The 23,734-nt window shown below is 42.2% G+C and overlaps 1 protein-coding gene across 1 annotated transcript; it reads right to left on the bottom strand.

Annotated features, from left to right (window-relative positions):
* Window positions 1-1,526: 1,526 nt before the first annotated feature.
* LOC140277497 (cilia- and flagella-associated protein 44) lies at window positions 1,527-23,441 on the bottom strand. The gene is given in 33 exon segments (XM_072372557.1): window positions 1,527-1,937; window positions 3,368-3,502; window positions 3,596-3,756; window positions 4,013-4,214; window positions 6,111-6,227; window positions 6,312-6,442; window positions 6,971-7,358; window positions 8,625-8,828; window positions 8,932-9,190; window positions 9,394-9,635; window positions 10,160-10,313; window positions 10,443-10,587; window positions 10,659-10,870; window positions 11,030-11,160; window positions 12,682-12,844; window positions 12,962-13,017; window positions 13,135-13,414; window positions 14,758-14,900; window positions 15,154-15,378; window positions 15,473-15,625; window positions 15,723-15,833; window positions 17,310-17,519; window positions 17,605-17,699; window positions 17,789-17,888; window positions 19,126-19,173; window positions 19,263-19,412; window positions 19,498-19,662; window positions 20,495-20,609; window positions 21,455-21,671; window positions 21,749-21,851; window positions 22,346-22,545; window positions 22,669-22,851; window positions 23,366-23,441. Coding segments are annotated over 33 exon segments (5,529 nt in total). The 3' UTR covers window positions 1,527-1,682.
* Between the last annotated feature and the right edge of the window lie 293 nt (window positions 23,442-23,734).

Below are 23,734 nucleotides of genomic sequence, written 5' to 3' on the forward strand. Positions count from 1 at the left end.
CCCCTCTGTTCATTGAACTCCTCTGGCTGCCCTTAGCCGCCCGCATCAGATCCAAGTCCCTGATGTTAGCTACAAAGAGCTTAATGGAACGGCTCCATCTACTTGAATGCTCTTGCAAAGGCTTCTGTCCCAACTGGGTCCCTCCGTTGGTCCCAGGATTGTCGTCTAGCAGCTCCTACACCACGCCTAAGACAATCCAAACTCTGTTCATGTGTCGTCCCACGATGGTGGAATGACCTACCGAGCGCTACCAGAACAGGGGCGTCCCTGTCTATCTTCAAGAAGCTCCTGAAAACCCAGCTCTTCAGAGAGCATCTCCTATCCCAGCACTTACCTTGTACTTCCCTGCCCCCTCTATCTCTGCACTTTATCTTTCTGCACTTCCTTCTATGCCTGCACCCTATCTCTACTCTGTCACCTCTGACAGAGTCGGACTCCTGGGTTCCTTCTATGTAGCTTATTGTTAGCTTTTTATAAAGCTGTTATATCTTCATTTGTAAGTCACTTTGGATAAAAGCGTCTGATAAATACAGAAACATAAACCATGGGCTGGACTCAAAGAGGCAAGTTCGAGGGTGGGGGTAATCATCTGGGAATTGTACCTCCTCCAGGGCCAGTTTGAACTTCATCTCAATCTCCCATCTGACAGTCTGACCAGAAAGAAGGCAGGTTCCCATTCACCTCATGCTCCTGAAACGAACTTTCTTGTCACTCCGCTGTGTCTATGAACCCTCCTGTGTTTCCTAAACTGGAGAAAGAGGGGCAGTTTCCTTCTGCCAAGACACTCGATGCCATCATCAACACTGAAGAAAGGCTAGTCCATTTCAGACCTCTAACCTAACCCTAACAATCTCACCCGTATCTTACCAGCTGGTACTTGTGTTTTCTGAATAAATGGTCGGAACAGCTGAATTTGCAAAAAGCTGCCAATTAAAGGACGACTTCAGACCTGCGTCCTCTCTGCGTATTTTAGATTCAATAATACAATTTCCCAAAAAATAAACGACATAAACTAAAATATGTCGCGATATCACGGCCACAGAGACCATGTTAGAGCTGCCATCTTCACAATAAGAGCAAAACACACCAAAAAGCTTCTCCACCTAGCTTGCGCTAACTTCTAATATAGCTTGCTAGTTGTTCATTTTAAACAAGCAAACGAGGTGTAAAGCCCCCCCCAGCAAGCAAGTAGCCATTGGTTCTAACTATGTTGAACACAAGGTCTGTTTGACCTCACTTTTCTGACACCAAAGCAGATATCTGCGGCCATAGCACCGATGGGTGGTTTTACTCGTATGTTTTAACATTTAAAATCACACTGATCTGACTGAATTAATGTGTGAAAACTACCTGCCAAATCAGTCCGTCTCGTGGCCGTGGGAACAGTTATATCCTTGAGCTAACAGGGTTTTCGTTGACAGTAATTCAGGGAATTAAAACACATTTATTTTGGGAGAAAAACAATAGATTTCTCATTTTGTTGATGTACACACCTTATTGAAGTCCACCGTTACATTGGCCCGACTGCACTGGCAGACCAACGTTTATCCCTTTTACACAGGGAACAGTGCAAGAATAGCACCACTGTGGGCAGTAGATAACATCTATCCAAGCATATTAAGTGTGTGTGATTATCATTATTTTCTTGCCTCTGACCAGAATCAATTAGCTTAGCCCCCCGTCTACGGGGTGAGTTTTGGTCCCTTGAATGGTCTTTGTTTCCCAGTGTGGATATTGCTCATTGGGCTTGGCAAAGGGGCAAGTGGGGCCAATCTGGTGTGGTCAGGGGGCAAGATGTGGCCTCCTTTGCAAGACAGGAGGTGGATCTCCCTCTGGAGGATCTCCACCTGCTGGGACTGTCTTTTCACCAGGTCCTGCAGCCTCTGAATGGCCTCCTGATCCACACGTCTCCTGTTGTCCTGGAACTGCTGTCTGCCCTACACACAGACGGATGAACATATGCACTAAGTACTGTATGGACAAACATGTATTCAGTACCTTTATGCTCGTCACTACAAATACAACTCGAGCTGAGACATGACACCTTGTGTTGAATTACGAATTCTGATCTGGACCTGTTTTCATAGACATTGGATGTAACGATTGGACCCTGCAGAGCAAACTAGAATACATCCCATTATTAACAGCTTATACAGACACATAAAGCTGTGTGACGAAGAAACGACTCCCTGTTTCAGCTCCAAGGTTTTAGGTATCAGGACATATAATCATCTTGGTCTTAACAGGTCTTAAAATAGAGTAAATTCAACCTCAGATGAACAACAACACCTGACATATTCCACTCATTATTAATCTAATAAAAACCAAGCCACAATACAAAAGCAGGGCGTGAAACACCAACTACACCCATGATTCAACAGCTGGTAACTCTTTGAAATGAATCCTTCCAAACAAGTTCTCAGTAAGCATGTTAAATGTAATGAACTTAAACATGTATCATGCTGACTGAGGCTTTGTGTGCTCCCCAAAATTGTACAAAAACGTTTTGCCCTAACAAAAGACATCATTGCCTTTAAATGACTCTGGCCTTTCTGCTCATTCAATGAAAGAAATATAGGGATATGCTAAACTGAGCTGCTCCGTGTCCCTCGACTCTGACCAGTTGTAATATTTGGGTCATTTTAGCAGGACATGTTTGAACCAAAGAGCAATTCTCAAGAAGAAGGTAAGATATTCTCTTTCTGTTGCTATAAAGGCGTTCTTTACAGGTCTTTTGGACCAGTAAGCAAAAAGCATTGTTCATGCTGTAGCTATAACTGTTCACAGCTGATTCTGCAATGCCCAACTTGCTGTGTGTAAACGCCTCTCGATGCGCTGCCGTTGTTTGGTTCGTGTGAACTACCAAAGAGGAACATGGTAGTGTAAAGGGGAAGTTCATTTTTTTAAACCTGGACCTTATTTCGGGTTTAAAATACGTTCATCTACTCACAGATAACAGTTTGGTGAAAGTCGGCGTCCTTCAGAAGATATTTAGATCACTCGAGATCCGCGTATATCCGTATAGCGGAAGAGAATATTTAAACATTGTTCATTGTAGAAGTTTAATGCTCAAAAAAACTAAATCTCCTGCATCATAAGTGCTGATACCACACTTTTTTATAAGTTTATATACTGGGATTAGCCTCCAAAATATTTGTCATGTAACAAATCCCACTTCCACGACTTAACATTAGTTTTTAAATGATCCCAGAGGAACTGGAAACTTAAGTCAAACCTGATGTGAGACTCTAAGGGCTGTGGTGAGATTTGACAGAAGGAAACAGTGATGGCAGCCTGGCTCCGTATGCACATCTGTTTTATTCAGACTGTTGATCTGTCTTAACTGAAGTTATTGCTCAGACGTTACCATTTTCCTCTGCCTGGCACTGAGTTTAAGCTCCAGCTCCTTCTTCTGGTCCAGGTAGCTGGTCATCATGCGGAGATGCTCCGTGTTACACCTGGTCACCTCCATCAGAGCCTCATTCGCCTCCTCTACCTTTGTCTGAATGCAACAAACAACCAGAGAAGGAACGATCAGTTCTAAAACAATGTTTTAAGTAGCTGATGAACACACAAATCCACACAGCTGACATACATCCCAGTGCTTGATCTCCTTGGCATGCGCAGCTTCTTTGAGCAGTTTCTCCCGCTTGAGCTCCTCCAGTCTCCTGTTTCCGGACAGCATCTGCAGAGACTCCAGATCCACCACCTTCCCAAACTTTGTCAGCATCAGCTCATTGCACTGCGTCTCCAGCTCTACTCGGACACACGTAAGAGCACCCGGAAAAACCCACAGATCAGTAAACATGCAGCTAAACGTGCAACTGGGTTTAAGAATGCTGAAAGTTGGAACATTTCTCACAGCAACTGTTCAAATGTGCGACATAAACCTCCATCTATTACTTTCTCCCCTTTAGGGTGCACATGTTACAGGTTCTACAGAAAAGTATCATGGAACCGGGCAGGAGACGGTGCTCCTTCAGGCCCAGGTGTTGGCCTATGTGGCTGTTACCCTGTATACTGGCTGCCATGTCCTTGAGTTCATGCTTCAACCTGACGTGCTGCAGGTGAGTTTGCCGGGACAGATCTTTCCGATCTAGCTTTTCCACCCCCAGCTGGTCGATTCGCTCCTGCAGCCTGTGCATCTCGGTCTTGTCCAGCACCAATGCCTCACTTAGGTCTGACGGCACCGAGCCGTTAGAGACAAACTCAATCTGTTGGACACATGGAAGAGATGGAAGAATAAAGGGAACTGCCAACATGTGGATTCAAACTGCGTGTCTCACCTATGGTTGCTGTGAAGCAGCACTGAACAGTCCTGACAAATTAAAACGTCTTTTTTCTGCTGTTGGGCTAATATGCCACCGCAAAAACAAATCTCGATCCGACCCCTGTACACACACAGCAATGCTAGAAGCTACCAAAAAATGTAAAGCGTGTTGCAGTGATAGTGTAACGTTACAGGACCTAATAAGAATAAGAATGCATAATTCAATATGCTGGGATATGTTCCTTGTATGGTGACTTCAGTCTTTTCTGCTACAATTTTCAGCTTTTTTAGCATGGTCAGCTATCCCCATTCAGCTCATCAGCATTCTCACAACTAGAGTTTGTCTTGTCCTGTTTGTCTTTATAATTGTGAGGATGCTGTTAAGCACAACCTAAATATTTCTGTATACATTCAGCTAGAGACACCATTCAAACTTTAAAATGTTCTCAAGACATTCAGCTATTACTGAATGATGCAGCTTTTTAAAATATTCTGCCAATTTTGAACCATCCCAGTAAAATTGTTGAATGATTCTGAGTTTACGATGCATTCCAATGAGACGGAAAGTGCACCTGTCACTGTTTCCGAAATCTTTAAGCCACGGAAATAACTGTAACATTAAAACGTAGGAAAAATTGTCCTCTTTCAGCCAATGTGACTTTCATAGCTTTCAGAACTTCACTTTTTGAATTAGAAGCCTCTAAATCACTGCAGTACCTTCCAACTGCCAATAATTTTTGCATTTTTCTTCTCTTTTCTGTAGCTTTCTCCCTTCATCCAGCTCCAGGTCCTTTAAAAAATACCTTTCAGGCCTTTTGAAACATCAGCAAATGAGTTTCTGCTAAATTTTCAGGATTTTTAGCTTTTTTTTAAGCATTATCAGCCTTAACCATTCAACTTCATCAGCATTCTCACTGCTGTTTCACAGAAACAGCTTTTTTTCTAGTTGTGAGAATGCTGATTAAGCATAGTGTCACTATAGTGCTCCTGTTTGTCTTTGTAATTGTGAGGATGCTGTTAAGCACAACCTAAATATTTCTGTATACATTCAGCTAGAGACACCATTCAAACTTTAAAATGTTCACAAGACATTCAGCTATTACTGAATGATGCAGCTTTTTAAAATATTCTGCCAATTTTGAACTATCCCAGTAAAATTGTTGAATGATTCTGAGTTTACGATGCATTCCAATGAGACGGAAAGTGCATGTGTAGAGTGGAATCTCTGAGGGTTTTAACCTGTCACTGTTTCCGAAATCTTTAAGCCACGGAAATAACTGTAACATTAAAACGTAGGAAAAATTGTCCTCTTTCAGCCAATGTGACTTTCATAGCTTTCAGAACTTCACTTTTTGAATTAGAAGCCTCTAAATCACTGCAGTACCTTCCAACTGCCAATAATTTTTGCATTTTTCTTCTCTTTTCTGTAGCTTTCTCCCTTCATCCAGCTCCAGGTCCTTTCAAAAATACCTTTCAGGCCTTTTGAAACATCAGCAAATGACTTTCTGCTAAATTTTCAGGATTTTTAGCTTCTTTTTTTAGCATTATCAGCTATCCCCATTCAACTTCATCAGCATTCTCACTGCTGTTTCTCAGGAACAGCCTTTTCTAATTATTGTGAAAATTACTTTTGAATTAAATACCTTTTTTCTTCAGCATTCTTTTTGCATTTTGAATTGTTTTACCCTATCAACATTATCATCATTACTGTCATTATTTTAAACCTGGCTCTTATAAAAGAGCTTTGCAGAGATACAGGGTTAGCATTGTTATGGGCAGTTAATTTTATCTGCGTTCAGTTCTCTTGAGGTCAGTTAACTTCCAGTTCTTGGCTGTTTACCTGGAGCAGTCTGAGAGGAACCACCACATCCAGTTCATTCATTTTCTGCTGCTTCTCCTTGTTTATTAACTCCAAATCATCTTCCACTGCCTGCCGATTGCTCTTCAACACTTTCCTCTGCAAAAATACATGCATACTCTGAATTGTGAGTGGAGAAAAAAAGGGTTGCAAACATGGCAGTGATAAAAACTGAGATGTGACCTTCTTCATGAGGGTGTCGCTCTCTTTCTTCAGAGCTTCAGCGCTCTTTCTCTCCTCCACCAGCAGTTCCTCCAGGTCAAGCCGACGTTCACGCAGCTGCAGGGTGTTCTCGAACAGCTCGGGCTCACAGCCTGGGAGATCAGACACACAGAATCTGACAAATGAGGACAAAAGCTAAAGTGTCCTGAAGGACAGAGACTGCAAAATGATGCAAATCTAAACCATGAGAGCAAAGTTTATGCACTCACCTGAGAACACGAGTCATATCTTGGATTTTACGTTACCTGCTTCCCTGGTCAGTCTAAATTAATCTTGCTAAACTGATAGCCAAGCTAGCACCAGAGCGCTCTTATTTGTTCTTTATTATCACATGAATTAGAATGACTGGCCTGAGCATTTTTTGGATGTTAGTTGTGGTCTTGACAGGAAAGAAATGAAGAAAGACGCAGCACAAAAAAGGCGCCCCAAACTGAGCTAAAGTCATGATTACAGTAATGTTTTTCTTTCTCTCTGCAGGGACTCATGTTAGAGATATTATTAGAGACCCAGTGCACCTCCAATGTTTCCCATACAGTATCACTGGTAATCTAAAAAGTCTCCATCTTATCGTGAAAAAGTGCAGTAAAGGATTGGAATATTTCTTGCACCGTTACACCGACCTGCTGGGCAAACGCTGTCATCCAGAGCAGCTCCTCCTTCCTCTGCGTCGCTGTCAAACTCATCATCCCAGTCGCTGTCGTCATCGGAGTCTTCATCACTGTCCTTCTCTTCTTCTACACACAAAATGGGGTCAAAATGGGGTCAAAAATAAAACAAGACATCATGGAAGACGCTGCTTTACTTTCCCTCACCTTCACTTCCTCCATGCTCTTTGTTCTTCACACGTTTGACCTTCTTCTTAAAGACTTTGGTGAGAAACTCTTCAAACTGATTGTTTTCTCCCAGAGAAGCCTGGAAGGCGGCAGTCAGAGCTTTGTCTCTCTCCTGCAGCTTGGCTATGTCTCTTTTCTTCAGTTCCAACTCTTCATTACACTCTTCCAGCTTTGACTGTGAGGAAACAGGGATGGAAGGATGTGTTTAAGTGTCTGAGCAGTGATCAGAGGCAGAAAATAACTCAGGTTAATACAAACTGAGACTTCACACACACACATACATATATATATATATATATATATATATATACTGCTTGTTAAGAAGTGATGAACAAAAACCACATTTAAATGAATAGCTATAGTTTAAAAAAAAGTATTTTTCAGAAGCTCCGATTGACCTGTGTGTTCATCTTTTAATCCACAAAATAACCTGTTCTGAGACAGATTAGATCGTTACCATGGCAACGTCAGAGGTGAACTACCATGGTGACTGAGTGAAACTGAAAATTAACGTCCTAAGAGCCAAATGTTGATCTGCAGAATGTGTGCCTGCTTAGAACAAATGAGTTTCATTACAGAGGATAAACATGCCTGAATGTCTCACGTATAAAAAGGCTTTTTAAGTGCCATCTTAAAGGGGACCTGTTGTAAAAATAACTTTTTCCGTGCTTGAGATCCCATATGTGGGTGTTTTAAGAACTTTAAAACCTGGCATGTTGTTTGAGTCTGGAAAAAATGTCATTTATGCCTCCAGATTTGCAGGGTAAAGTTAGGTCACAGCTCAGAGTAGGATTATCCAGCCTTCCCATCTGCATCTCCACCCAGCTCCGACTTCTGATCATGAGGCATAAAGTACGCCTCAGAAGTGGGAATGTAAATGTGATTTATTTATACAGCCCTTTACAACAATTCATTTTGGTACCAAAGTGCTTTACATCAGATAATAAATAAAGAAAAGAATTAGTACAAAACAATAAAATAACAGTAAACGCAATAAAATAAAATACAGCAAAATTGAATAAGATAATATAAAAGTGTCACCATACTACTGGGTATTAAAAGCCATCTGAAATAAGTAGGTTTTTAGCCCTGATTTAAAGAGATTTAAAGAGGCCCAGGTCAGAAATAAGACGCATCTCGGGGGGGGGGGGGCTTATTCCAGAGCCTGGGGGCAGCAGCAGAAAAGGCTCGGTCACCCCAGGGCTTGTATTTTGACCTGAACACTTCCAGCTAAAGTTGATTTGTTGACCTCAGAGCTCTACAAGAAGTAGTCAAATTGGGAAGTCCAAACTCTTTCGCTGTGGCTCAACATGTGACAGGCATCCAGGCTTTTCTTGGTGTGGTAACACTGTTGTTAACTCGGTAAACACTGATTATAACCTGCACTCCATCTGCAGACAGGATAAAAGCCACAATGTGAGGAACGTTTCTTTTCCCTCACCATGATGCTCTTCTCCTCCTGACAGCAGCCGCTGAGCTTCTCCTGCAGGACGCCCTCCCTCTTCTCAAACTGTTTGAGGAGCAGCATCTCCTGAGAGAGCGTCAGCAGGCGGAGGTCCGCCACTTTCAGCTGGCAGTCCAGACAAATCTTCCGGCGGCGCAGCAGCAGGAGCTCCGTGTCAAACTGACAAACTGCACTCTCCATCTAAAGATTTTTTAAAAAGATAACATAATCTTTGTTTTTACACAGTGCCTCCAACCTCTTGGCCTTTCATTTGAGTAAAGATCGATTATCTAGGGATGATGACCTGCTGCAGCAAACAGTTCTGCTCGTGCAGCAGTCTGATCTCCTCCTCCCTCTGCAGCTCCTCCTCCAGCTCGCTCAGCTCGGCTCCCTCCTCCACTGCTGTCTCTTCTTCTTCTTCTTCTCTGGTTGATGAAGCAGAAGGACCAGGAGTCCCCTCATCTCTTCTCTCTTCCACTTTTTGTTCAGTCTTCTCTTTCTCCAGCTGCTCTAATAAACCCACAGATCCTTCCTGCTTCTCCTGGTTCACATTCTTTTCCAACCTGTTTGAAAAGGAAAAATATGGAATCAGCAACTATGCATCAGATTTTTTCTTCTTTCCTTAAAAAAACAGAATTCTCAGAGTTTATTCACACCATATCTTTGGTAATATCATTTTTACACTAACAGCAGCCAGTGGCTACAGATCAGCTGGTCTCCTAAAGAATTATTTTCCAGTAAAAAGCCTTATTTGGGTCCTCTGTACCTCTGCTTCCTCAGTATTCGGTACCGCTCCAGCGTGGTTTGGCTGCACTGCAGTCTCTTCTCTGGGGTTTCTTCTGGTAAAATGGTGGGCAGGGAGGGTGGAGGACGGCGAAGATGGGCTGCCAGACGCTGCTGGACCTTCTCCAGCTGCTGAGCCTGAGCAGCCAACCAAGACACCAGGCGAAGCTTGGAGTCGCGTAACGCTACAATCCATCGATTCATCTCAGTCTGCTTTTCACGGACCTGGTGAGAGCGGCATGAAAGGAATTAGCTGTCTGCCACCTCAAATGTCTCGTTTTCACCCATAAAATAAGACATTTCAAGTTGTGTTTTGATGGTTTCCAGAAACACTCAGAATACAAAGATAAGTTTTACATTTTAGCTTTAGATCTGACTCAAATGTGATTGGGTGGGGGACCACCCTCCAACAAAGCCTTCTCAGAACAACAAAGAATGAACATTACACACATACATTCTGTAGTTTTCACCCTTCCGGCTAAATCTTTATCTTTTTTAATACAACAGGTTGTTTGCATTACAGAAAATAAGTGAAATGGGACATTTTCATTGTCTTTACAAGTCAGCTTCTGCCAGTTTAAACGTAATGTGGCCTTGAAACCTGATCACTGCTTTCACTGTGGCTCTGATATTTGGGATTTATGAGTCATAGAGATGACTTTTTCACAAGAAAAATGATTAAAAAAGCTGAGACTGAGTTTATCTTGAACTGAAAAGTAGCAGAATTAACAGACTGTGCATGTTTGTACTTTTTCCTCCAAAGCAATCAGTTCTTCGTTCTTGCTCTCAGCGTTCACCCTGAGGTTTTTCACTCTGATGAAGTCCCCGATGTTTTCTTTGGCTTTTTGGATGGCCTGAACATCCCGCGGATCCTCGTAGTCCTTGTCTGGTTTCTCTGCATAACTGAGACACAAACATTCAAGCTTTGCACCAGCATCCCGATAGTAACAGTTGATTTTAACTCCAGCAACCCGAGTATGTTACTTTGGAAATTCTAAATGCAGGTTGATTTTACAGTAGAGTAAAGCTCACATCTGGGCCCATTCCTGCTTCCTCGTCTCTATTTTGGCTCGAGCTTGCTCAGCTTTCTCTGCAGCCTTTCGGAGCCTCTCTTCCTGCCGATCTCCCAGCTTGACCTTTGCTGGACGAGCCACTGGGGGGAGCAGCACCTCATCCTCTGCAGAACACACAGAGGTGTCAGTGCAGGCCGACATGGAAGCTGAAGCAAGCACACAGATGCTCTCCTACCCATGATTTGGTGGCTGTCTTTTGCAGGCTCTGCTCTGGATTTCCTGCGCTCCACTGCAGCCTCTGTGTCTTGGTCAGGTTGGCTGGCTGTGCTCTGAGGTCTGATCTGGGTCAGGCGTTTGGCAACCGTGGGCAGGCGGTACGTGGAGACTCTGTGGTTGGTGCGGATGGCAACCACAGTGACAAGATTGGTCTGAAGTGAGTCCTTGAACCTGGAAACCATATTTGTGAGGCTTTGATTCTGATTGGAGACCATGTGAAAATCAAACTTAGAATGCCATTAACCAAAGAGGCCTAGTTTTAATGTGTCAGATCGTCTGGGTTTTAGCGTATAAGCGTGAAAGCTACTTCTCCAGCCTGTATGTATGTACCATTCCTGCAGTTTTTTAAGTGCAATGCTGCAGCGCTCCTGCTCCCAGGCCATCTGCCTTCTGACCTCCATCACCTTCTGGGCCTTCAGCTTCACTGCAAGTTCATAGAAACGACGATCCAACTGCATCTCCTAATAGAAACGCACACAAGCCACATGCACTGAGGACACTGCAATGACATGAATTACACATAAACTTATACAAGCCAATACCATCCCTTACCCATACCTTCCCATTTTTGCCCATACGTGCATGTACTGAGGGTACAGCTGAATATCTGTGTCTTCCTACTGATCATCTCAGGCTGTATGACTGAGTAAACAGGTTATGTGTTCATCTGGTTCAGATAAAGCAGTCCTCCATGCTGTTATTGTGTGAGCTGATGCACGTTTTGGCCTCACATTTCCTTTTTTTCCACCTCTTCAGGGTAACTTGCTCTGAACTTACAGAGTTGCTCGTCTCTGTTACTTTTTACCATTCAACAGTTATTGTTCTGTTTGTGAATCTGGAACCGAGGCACCAAATGAAACAGATTTACTTTTTTTGGAATGATTCATTAGAGAGTTGTCTGCATCTATCTGGAACTGAGGCACCAAATGAAACAGATTTACTTTTATTGGAATGATTCATTAGAGAGTTGTCTGCATCTATCTGGAACTGAGGCACCAAATGAAACAGATTTACTTTTATTGGAATGATTCATTAGAGAGTTGTCTGCATCTATCTGGAACTGAGGCACCAAATGAAACAGATTTACTTTTATTGGAATGATTCATTTGAGAGTTGTCTGCATCTATCTGGAACTGAGGCACCAAATGAAACAGATTTACTTTTATTGGAATGATTCATTAGAGAGTTGTCTGCATCTCTCTGGAACTGAGGCACCAAATGAAACAGATTTACTTTTATTGGAATGATTCATTAGAGAGTTGTCTGCATCTATCTGGAACTGAGGCACCAAATGAAACAGATTTACTTTTATTGGAATGATTCATTAGAGAGTTGTCTGCATCTATCTGGAACTGAGGCACCAAATGAAACAGATTTACTTTTATTGGAATGATCCATTAAAGAGTTGTCTGCATCTATCTGGAACTGAGGCACCAAATGAAACAGATTTACTTTTATTGGAATGATCCATTAAAGAGTTGTCTGCATCTATCTGGAACTGAGGCACCAAATGAAACAGATTTACTTTTATTGGAATGATCCATTAAAGAGTTGTCTGCATCTATCTGGAACTGTGGCACCAAATGAAACAGATTTACTTTTATTGGAATGATTCATTAGAGAGTTGTCTGCATCTATCTGGAACTGAGGCACCAAATGAAACAGATTTACTTTTATTGGAATGATCCATTAAAGAGTTGTCTGCATCTATCTGGAACTGTGGCACCAAATGAAACAGATTTACTTTTATTGGAATGATTCATTAGAGAGTTGTCTGCATCTATCTGGAACTGAGGCACCAAATGAAACAGATTTACTTTTATTGGAATGATTCATTAGAGAGTTGTCTGCATCTACTCATGGCTAGAATGGAAGAACATCAGGTTTGTGAATGGATGTTTAGTGTCAAGAAGATTCAAGAGGAGATTTCAGTTCTAGTCATGAAAGTGGACACTGGCCCTGGACTGCTGTGGGGTCCATACCTCAGGCTTCAGGCGAACATGCTCAGGCAGACTCTGGTTTTCGTTCAGCACTTGTTTAAACCTCTTCTGGAGCTCGGCCAGCTGCTTCTGCGTTTCTGCTACCTTCAGCTCAGCCTCCCGACGCAGCTGGTCTTTTTCCAGCTTTCGCTTAGCCGTCTCTAAGCTGGGGGGGAGTCGGGGTGAGCGTGAGAAAGTTAGAAAACTTGTTTCAAGTGTTCATCGACATATTTTTTTTTCTTTTTAAGACAAGTACAGAGTCAAGAAGTTATTTAAGACTCACCTGTAGGCTGTTGGGTCTTCAATGTCTAGAGCCAAAGCCTCATTCTGGAGGCCAACCTGAATGTGACGTTCATAGTTTGGGTAAGTCCAAAAACTACAAACCGGTAGCATGCTAGGCTCCAGCTTCGGCTGACAAACACATCACAAACACATGTGAAAAGAATGTGGACTGACCCTGGGGGAAGGAATCTTGGCCTTCTTGCTCTGAAGACTTTTCTGTAACTCCTCCGGAGGAGGCAGGCAGAAAGAGAAGATGTTTCCATCGTCCCCCGCCGTCAGCACAAAGAGGTCATCGTGGCTGCAGCGAATGTGTCGCAAGTGTCCGTAATGGTTGTCGTGAACGCTGAGAGCCCAGTAGGCCCGCATGGAGGTGAGGCCGTGATCTCCAGGCTGCAGAGGGTAAACCCTGATGGAGCCTGAGTGCATGCCGCAGAGTAGCAGCTGCCTGTTGGAGCTACGAAACACGAGGAAGAACACTTTAAATGTACTCTTAAACAGACGATTCTGCCTGAACACCAGCGTGTGTTTCTCAGCCATTCGTGCACATTCATGCAGGGGCTTCTCATTCTGCTTTTTTTTTTTTTTAATCAGACGTATGTGAAGCCACAGCTACCCTTTAGCTGTATACACACAGGCTATCATTCTGGTTTACTGTCACCATCTCTGATAAAATCATTTGGTTTTAAACTTTTCTTGACTTCCTCCATTTCCACTGCAGGAACCAGAGGTTCATTAAGGGAGATATTCCACCTCCAAAATGGACCTGGAAGAGAGGTAGTATTTTTGACAATAAATAGCCGCATTCGGACAGATTTTCTAAGTTTTAAGAAGAACTGTCCACCCAGAATGGCACTTTCATTGAGGATTTCAGTGCTCAACACTTCTGACTGGCCAAGTATTCCTCGCATCTTATCTCCACCTTTCTGTCTCATTAATCTCACACTTAAATGATAAATGCGTAATCCTGGTAGAGCTCTGAGGTCAACAAATCAACTTTTGTTGGAAGTGTTCAGGTCAAAATACAAGCCCTGGGGTGACCGAGCCTTTTCCGTTGCTGCCCCCAGGCTCTGGAATAAGCCCCCCCCCCAGATGAGTCTTATTTCTGACCTGGGCCTCTTTAAATCAAGGCTAAAAACATATTTATTTCAGATGGCTTTTAATACCCAGTAGTATGGTGACACTTTTATATTATCTTATTCAATTTTGCTGCATTTTATTGCGTTTACTGTTATTTTATTGTATTGTACTTATTCTTTTCTATATTTATTATCTGCTGTAAAGCACTTTGGTACCGAAATGGATTGTTGTAAAGGGCTGTAGAAATAAATTACATTTCCATTTACTTAATCTCCACCAAAGCTTGTAAATCTGACAACTTTAAAATGGACCATTTAGAGTAGTTGTTGCTGTTTGTGTGCACTTTATTCAAACTGACTGCGTGGCACGAGTAAAGGGAGAAAATAAAATGTTAATATCTGGTTGTTTCCCAGCAGTTAAGTTCTGAAAACACCTCAACACAACCCTGCAGGAAGGTGCCGCATTGCCTGATTTTGAAAGCAGCTGAAGTGCACTTGATCCCTTCAATTGCTGACATTTGACTTGAGACTTTGTTTTTACACTTCAATGGACCAAAAAAGTGCAAAAAATATATTAGTCAAACTTTAGTTTCCCAGTTAGCCAGAAGCTGAGAGCAGCTGCTCACTTCTGTAGAAAACTGGGTTCATAGATAGTGACTCAGGCAGTCAATATACTGTAAAACCAAACCTGCAATCTGAAAGCTATCAATATGAATCATACCTGAAAGTCATGGAACTAATGGGGTCGTCATCTGCGTCACTGACAGGCAGGAAGCCGAAAGGTTCATCCTGCCGCTGGTCTGGATCCTCATCCTGATTCTCAGAGAACTTACAGTGGTACAAGAAACCTGAGTCAAACCCTCCCTGCAGGACAGAGAAGACACAAATCCATCCAAAGATTTCCTTTAAGGATTATTTTTGCACGTTTTCAGCTTCCAGTGATGTTTGATCTTTAAGAATATCTTTTGAAAACCCAAAATAAAGAACATAAACTTTGTCTATCAAGCTGCAGAGCTTATTCTGTTTGTTTTTTTAGTGATTTTTGTGTTCCTCATGTTGAATGCTGGCGTAAACACACCAGCTTTCAGTTACTCTGCAGTTTTTGGTGTGTGTGTACCATGGAGAGCCAGAACTGTCCAGGCTGTGAGTAGAAGCCACAGCACAGAGGACTTGGAGGATCTGGGATGTAGATAGGTGGTAATTCTTCCTCCTCCTCCTCCTCCTCCTCTTCTTCTTCTTCCTGTTGCTCTAAACCCTGCCGCTTCAGTTCTTTTAAATGCTCCTCTTTCTCTTTCCTCTTCTTTTCCTTGATGGCTTCACGTCTCACAATTTCCTCCTCCCTCTGAAATGTAGAAACACACAGATTCAAACTGACATCCAGCCTTTTAATTGCCTGTATTCAGTCAAGCAAGAGCGAAGATGGAGCATGCTCAGACCCTGATTCGAGATTTGATGCTCCTGAACCTGAAGGATCTGCTGGGCAGCTCCGGCAGCTGGAAGGTTTTGGCTGATTTCTGAGCTTCTGGGTCAGGGCTCTGCACCTCGACTACATGGCCGCTCTGACACAAGATGAGCAGCCTGTTTTCACTCTGAGTGAAATGTAAAACAGACATAAAGAATGGTTAAAGTACAAACATTTGTGTGTAAGTGAGCTATGCTGCGGTTATGAGCTTTTCCATAACTTACGTGGGAATTAGGAGACCACTCCAGCGCCTGTATCGGCCCAGGAAGGCGGATAAAACCGATGGGGTTGTACTTTTCCCCGACCGTGAAGAAGAACACGGTGCAGTCTGCACTCTGAGCAACAAGGTGGTGACAAAAAGAAGGATGAGACACCAATGAGTGGCACCAATCACACCTCCACCACTGATATGTGTTACCATGTCCCTTCTGTGTTTAGAGAATTCCTTCCACCGTTAACAGCAGTGAAAGACAAACAAAGATCATTCATAGATGTCCACAATGTCTGTAGAGTAAATCTGATTTTCATCTACTGAAAATAGCAGCCTTAACCTCAGGTTAATTCTCCATGATAGTGCCACCTGGTGGCGGTTACTCCAATGAGATGGAGGAAAGTAAAATCTACTATGTTCACATTTACTTCTCCAGATCAGCTTTTTTTTTTACTGTGAAAGTTAACAGTAAAATTTCTTTGTAAATGCAGAATCTTTCCACATCTGTCACTGGAATGATGGAAGCTGAAAGTTGTTTAAGTACTGAATTTACCCAGAATTCCCTGCAGCTTAATCCTAAAGGAGTTAACAATAATGGTGACAATAGTAGCCTAATGTAACGCATACGCTACTAAAATAAACTAAAATAAACTGCAAAGCAACTTAAAAGGGATAGCAAGCTAATCCGAGCCCTTTGCTAACAGCAGCAGAACATTGTAGAGACCTCATAGGGTCAATTTAGAATCAATTTAGAACTAAAACGCATGTTTTCGGACGACAGAAGGAAGACAGAGTAACCGGAGAAAACAGAAGCATGAAACTGCACGACGTGGCAATTGTTGCGTTTGAGTGTATGTTAAAAGCTGTGTTGCAGAGTGACAGAAAACGTACACTAAATCAATTAATAGAATAAAGATGAATAAAACTTTTGTGCTTCAATGCAACCCAAACTGTGCTGGATGTTAGTTTCCGGCTGTTTAACTCTCCTTACAGCACATACAACCATGAAATAAGATCACATAGAACCAATTTCCCACAATCGAGCTCAGTCTATATGATGTAAAACGTGGCTGCAGAAAGTCACAGTCTCTTATGCTAAATGACAGACTTTGGCTATGAAATATACCTTTTTTTTAACAGAAATGTAACTAATCAGATTGATTATTGCTCTGTAGATAAACTGTGCAGAACGACATCAACATGCACTATCAGGTGTGATAAAGAGGATGATACAGCTGTGAATGAATATAATATGGCTATTCACTCCTATTTGGTTAATATATTTGTTTAACTCGTGACTTGTCTTAGTATTATACGGTTTACAGTAACTGGTCTTTGTTGTAGAGCAGATTATGTTCTGACAGACTTCTCTGTGGAGGGATAAAGTATAACTGACTGAAATAACTGGGGAGTCCAGGCTGACTGCAGCTGCTGGTGAAAACCATTTTAAATCTACGCTTTCCTAAGAAATGGACATTTCAGAGGACAGAGGAGATAGTTTCTCACAGAGTGAAAATGACAATCTTTTCATCAAACTGCTGCACTCTTTTAGCACTGATTCCCACAGAGATGAACCCAGTTTCCCTGGAAAACACCTCACCCCCGTGGCTAGGATTTCTCCATTCCGCTCAAATGCCAAAGCAGTTACGGGGGCATCATGCGGTTTGAAGGCCTTTTTGAGGTGCAGCTTGGCGTCTCCTTCCAGGCTGCGCCCGGTCTCCTCATGCAGCCTCTGAGGGTTATACAGCTCCAGTAAGCGGACCACCCCGTCCATGAAGCCTGTCACCAGTAAACTTCCGCTCTGGTTTACCTAAAGGCAAACATCACAGCTGCTGAGGTCGGTGCGTTGCCATAAAACTGTGTGGCAGACTGGTTTAATTTTGTGTTACACTTACCAAAGGTGGAGCCCAGCAGAGAGCGGTTCCACCCTGATTGAAGCGGCTGCAGGTTACTTCTCTTTTTGCCAAGAAGTCAAAAACTTTGACCGAGCCTGGACAGAGTGGACGCATGCAGGCAGAGCATCTGTCATAATGTGTGTGTGAAAACACTGTGCAGGTGGTGTGAGGAGTGTGGACTCACGGTCCATAGCGGTCGTGGCCATTAGGTGCGATTTCTTCGACACTTCCAGACCCTGGATTGCCCCAGCATGGAAGGAAAACAGGCGCTCTGGATCAGAAGCCTACACACACACATACACACACACAGGTAATTTATTAAGGGTCAGAATTTCTCAAACTCACACAAAAAACGTTAAAAAATGGAGGCTTTTCCCTTTTTCCCACAACAATCACGTGTTATGGTACATTTTTGCACTAAGGCATTAAATCTAATGCAGCAAACAAGCAAGATCAGTGCTAGATTAGTAACATGCGCCCTTGTTATTTACTCACTACATGAAAAAAATGCAAATTCGTTGGCTGTGAAAAGCTGAGAGTGACAATATTCATCAGATGCCAACTGATGCACCGCTGGACATTTAATCACACTTTCATTTAACGTCTTTAGCACTTCTGACAAAGTTTATCAAACACCAAGTTGCAATAATGGGCACCATGTGGCATTTTGGATGGTAGGTAAAGCAGGCAAATTTTGATTCCTTTGGCTTTCCGTATCATATGCACCTTATTACTAACTAAAGGGAAATATGTCTATTAAAACACTCAATAGGTGCGTTTCCATCAGCCTGTTTAGATGCGCATCGAGAAGTATCGCATCGGAAAATTATGATGGAAACGCCGTAATTCAAATTAAAATCCCCTAATTCGCACAAATGAAATCACTGGCGCCGGGTTTTGGTTGATTCGTAAGGGATGGAAACAGCTGTGTTCGCAACAAATCTGACGCAGCGCACTTTCACCGCCCGGTGTTTGCGGGTCACCCACAAGGCAACAAACATGGCGGACAGCGGCAGGTTTGTGTGGACGGAGGAAGAAGTTGTGGCGTTTTTAACTTTAATTAAGGAGAAACAAATACCCGCTATCATTGACAGTAAACAGCAGAGAAATGTCGGCATTTATCAGGAACTCCGGGTCGGGAAGCCGGTTAAACGTTTACAGGCTGGTTGTCATGCCAACCTGCGGAAAACTCGCGAGTTAGTCCGCACTTTTGATGGAGACTTTCTTTTAACGCGCATTTTCCAATGATTTGAATCACTTTTGGATGGAGACATGACAAAATGATATAATGTAGTTTTCCTTTAGGAACAGACAATGTTGCTGTTACACAATGTCAACATCCCATAAACACAGAGATTTACCGTCATGGAAAGAAATATATTGAACTAATATCTTTCTGTCGTAACAATGTCTGTCACTGTCAGTCTTTCCAGTAAAAGGTAGTGCAACTCTTAGATAAACAGAGTATAACACTCAGAGAATGTCGCTATAGAAACCAACGTGATGATGCAAGACGCTCACCGTGTTGGAAAATGAGAGATCCAGTTTCCAGATGCCTCCATTGGAATCCTACAGCAGAAAGACCAGGATTGTGGTGAGGCTGGATCATCTTTTACAAGTAAGTGAGGTGAGAGAGCTTTGCTGTTTTGCTGTCTGACCTGAGCAAACCAGATGAAGGAGTCAGGTGTGGGGCTCCTGACCACAGAGGAGAGGCAAACGTTGTGTCCCACCACCAACTCATTAAAGGGCTCCAACTCAAAATGGCTGCTGTCGCTGTCGGCTGTGTTGATCCTCTCAAAGTCCCAGCCCTGGAGGGAGGGTTAGACAGTCAGGTCAGATAGAAAAAGATGGTTTTATGTCCACGTATCTGAAAAAATGATGTTTTCATCTTACCCGGACCACTCCGTCAGAACCAAAGGTCATCAACTGTCCATCTTCAAGGGCAAATGGCTGCACCGTCCCGACATGGCACTTCTGGCTCTCTTTACGAGAAATCTCAAGCTTCACAGTATTTCCATCCCAAAGCAGTAAATTGCCCCACTCTGTGCCTGACATTACCTAAGAAAACAGATAAAGTGAAGGTAGAGTTGTAGGCAATCATTGGGAAGGTTGTGCCATCAGATTCAACATGTGCTTATATTGTCCATGAAATAGGAAAATGTCTGTTTTTCTGTGTTCTATTATGAATAAAAAATGGTGTTTGAGATCTGCAGATCATTGGAAATCATTGCATTCTGTTTTTATTTCCATGCTAAAGTGTCCCAAACCTTTTGGGATTGAGGTTGTAGTACTCTGACGCCTACATTTGTAACTTCACTCTCAACAGGGTGATTCTACCGAAATTGACGTGTCTGTAAGGATTTGATAGACTAAACTACTAAAACAATCAAACTTTTGTATTATATATAAAACTATGGTATGTACTAATTGTAGGACTACTGTTGTCATTGCATTTGATGGATTACTCTATATTTTATGACAACATTTCAACCTTTTATTTTTTATCTTAAATCCAAAATTATCACAATACATCCCCATAATTTAATATACATATAAATAGAAAAAATGGTTGGGGTTATACCCTGTTCAGCATCTCCTGTACTCTGTGATTAGTGCTAATTTCCTCCCCTCAGGAGACCATGTGCTTGGTACAGTTTGTCATTTGTTAGCAGGATTACTCTAAAATTAATAGATTGATCCATATGAACACTTTATCAGAGGTGGTGCATGTTATACCAATAAAATAAAAAGGATGGTGCTTCATTTTAGCGGGTTAGCATTGTCAGTCTGACCATGAGAAGATGCTAAGTGTAGCGCTAATGAGGCATAATCACTGCTGACGACTCTTTGTGTTGCTTCAAGTCAAAACTAAGAACAGTGAGGTGCAAACCTTTCCACCGGGAAGCTCCACGTAGCCCTCGATATCAGTTGCAACAGTATGCCCAAAATTACCCATGACCCCTTGCAGTTTGAGACCCGTGACGGTGGAGGACATTTTCCAGAACCTGACAGGAAGAAAGAGGAAGATGCTTTTCATCTCATGTAAAAACAAAAGACATCGACATCAAAAATGTTCCAAAGATAATGTGGAGATATGTCGGGGTGCAGTGCATGCTGGGACAGAAGCACCATCTTGTGGGGGTGCCATTATTTCCATTTATTACCAGTGTTGTGGAATTAGATTTTGTTTTGTTTGGATAAAAACAGTCAAATCAAGTGGAAAAAAAGAGGAAATGGAGAGAAAAGATGGATGCTCTGCCAAGTCTGACCCTCGTTTTTGGTCAAATCTATTTGAGTAAATAAATGATAACGATGTTCAGCAATGTGTTCATGTTTCGGATTTTATGAGTCACTGCTTTGATATTGAAACTAACTGAAATAGTCTTTGCTTTCAGTGGACAGATGTTTATGGAAATGGACTGAGATGTGAGTTAATGAGAAGTTAATCCAACAGTTTGAGCAGAAAAACACCGTCCTGAGGTTAGAATTCAAGGTCAGCAAATAAAATTCACCCTCAGAGCAAAAGGGAAAAAACAAACTGACGTGTGATATCAACTTCTCTTTCTCTACATCTATTCCAGGAAGCAAGGAAGAAACCTTTTCTTTTCTAATTGAAGTTTCCCTAATTCATCTCAAAGTGACAACAGGACAGACAGAGTTTCCACAAAAAGGAGGAACTGCCAGTCGTTTCTTTCAGTTCATACAGCTTCTCTGTGACGTACTTTCTTCCGTTTGTTAAGTTTCTTACTGAGCAAGATGTCTGAAGAGTCTGAAGCAGCACGTTTATTACCGACTTATATCACAAAAATGGGCCTGAAATAAAAACAGGATGATTCAGGGTTCTCTTTACCTGATGTGTCCAGATCCTGAGGACGTGAGCAGCCTCTGGTTATATGGGGAGAAGCTGACCTGGTAGACCTCCTGTGGAATGGCCTTACAGATCTGCACCACCTCCTCCTGCCTCCAGTCCCACAGGGTCAGCATGTAGTCGGGTGCACTGTCCACGCTGGCCAGCAGGCTCCCATCGCCGTTAAAGTCCACGGAGACGTAGCTCGACTCTGTGCCACCTACAGACATGAGGATTAGAACGAGAGCATCGCCCGATGTAAAGCAACCCAACTCCATGACACTTGGCCACATTCACCTCTGAGGATGCGGTACGGCCTCAGCGAAGGATATTCATAGACTATGATGCTGGGGTTGTTTCCCTTCTCTGCTACAGCAAAGTGCTCCTTGCTGGGGTGCACCTTTACAAACACACACACACAAACAAAGACGTGAGAATACCGTTTTCTTTGGCTACTGAATGGTATTTACTCCACATCCGTTTGGATATGCTGAAGTCTTCATTAAGACTTCTTTTTCTATTCATTGTTTGAATCTTTCAGTTTGCAGTCAGATCGTTCTGGAACATAATCATTTTACAGTCTATTTGGTGTCAGATAAATCCATGATATTGATCTGACATATTGTAGGGGAGACACTGTGGAAAAGATCCACACATCAACCGGGTCCTTAGCAGCTAAAATGGCATTTTACATTTAAGTAAAAGGAGGCTAATGAGTAATAGATTTCCACCTTTACCCAGGAATGAAAGTAAAAATAAAAATGTTGTAATAGTTTCCCATTAAATAGACTTTTAAACCCAGGAAAATATAACTAGGTTTGTAAATTATTTTCAGATACAAGCTATTGTTTCCTTGGTTCTGGGGAGCATTTCCGTTCTTTACAGCCACCTCACCGTGATGGCTCCAATTCCTCCTCCACTGCAGGAGCGCAAGAATCTCTGCTCCTTGGTGGAAATATCCAGCAGGAGGAGCAGGTTGCCTGCTATAAATATCAGAGTTCTGTCATCCAGCAGGTTCAGGTTTGCCCTGCGCTCACTGTCATAGCCAAAGGAGTGACTGAATTCGATGATGAAGGACACAAAAATCATATGAACTGACATTTTACTTGTGATTTCCTTTAGAATATTCAATTACATGAAAAAAGGCTCTTCGATAATCATACATTTAAATATAAGTCTTTGCTTATTTGGTTGGCAACAAGAGAGCAGATGTGGACTGGTGCAGGGGTTGATTTTTGATCCCAAACAAGGATACGAGAGGTGCAGGAGATTCTCTGGGATGTCAGAGTCAGGTGTGATGGAGGGTCTGGAGCGAAGCTCCTCATATTCGTAGTACATGTCTGCAGGGAGGCGCTTCTTTGAGTTTTCCACGGCCTCCTGTGAGCATTCGGCGATGCTTTCTGTGAGGAAGCATATGAACGCATTGAGTCATCAGTGACTTGACTTTTAAAAAGAAAGCCTGTGTGACATTTAAAGATTAGAGAAAACTCAGTTTTAGGCTGAAATATCCTTAGGACTTCCATGTTATGTGAATGTTTACTCATTTTACCACTTAACTGTTTTCATCAGCTTGATTCCATATAACATGTAAGGAATATAATACCATATACATGTGTTTACATATTTTTAGAATATTGTGTTTTATAAGTGTTTTTATTAAAATCATTAGTTCTAATGGTAATACTAGTAATAATATGCAACTTTATTATACATTATACTTAACTTATTATCTTAACTAGCTATCCTTCTCTCAAATGAACATTTTGCATTCAAAATGAACCATTAACATTTAAACTGTCACGTGTCAGCAGCAAACTGCCAGCTTTAATTAAGGCAGTTTCCGCATCGCAAATGAATATTTCAAATGTACATTTGAGTGAAAAACACAGCAACACCACGAAGGGCCAACGTCACCTTCAGTGTTTTCCTGTGAAGCTGGCTGTGCTCTCTCAGCTTCTTCACTAACAGAACTTCTATTTCCGTCCGACATTTCCGCTGTTAAATCACCGGCTGCGACGGCTTTTCTTCTGTAAAATAAAAAAAAGCGCATTTTCAACATGACCCAACTGTTGTTGAATTATGAAGTTCAACTAATGTGATAACAGAACAAAGTATAATGTCAACAAAGGTATTTTCTTTGAGTCTGCATTAAGAGAAAACTTACCAGAAACGAGTTCCAGTTCACATTAAGTGAGGTTTAAGGTACCCCACCATATACATTTGTTTTAGTAATTTCTCAATGTCTGTTTTGTATGTTGCCAAGCAACAAGGAACGGCCATTCG

Source organism: Leuresthes tenuis, unplaced genomic scaffold, assembly GCF_036924035.1.
Source record: "Leuresthes tenuis unplaced genomic scaffold, fLeuTen1.0.hap1 SCAF_19, whole genome shotgun sequence".
NCBI lineage: Eukaryota > Metazoa > Chordata > Actinopteri > Atheriniformes > Atherinopsidae > Leuresthes > Leuresthes tenuis.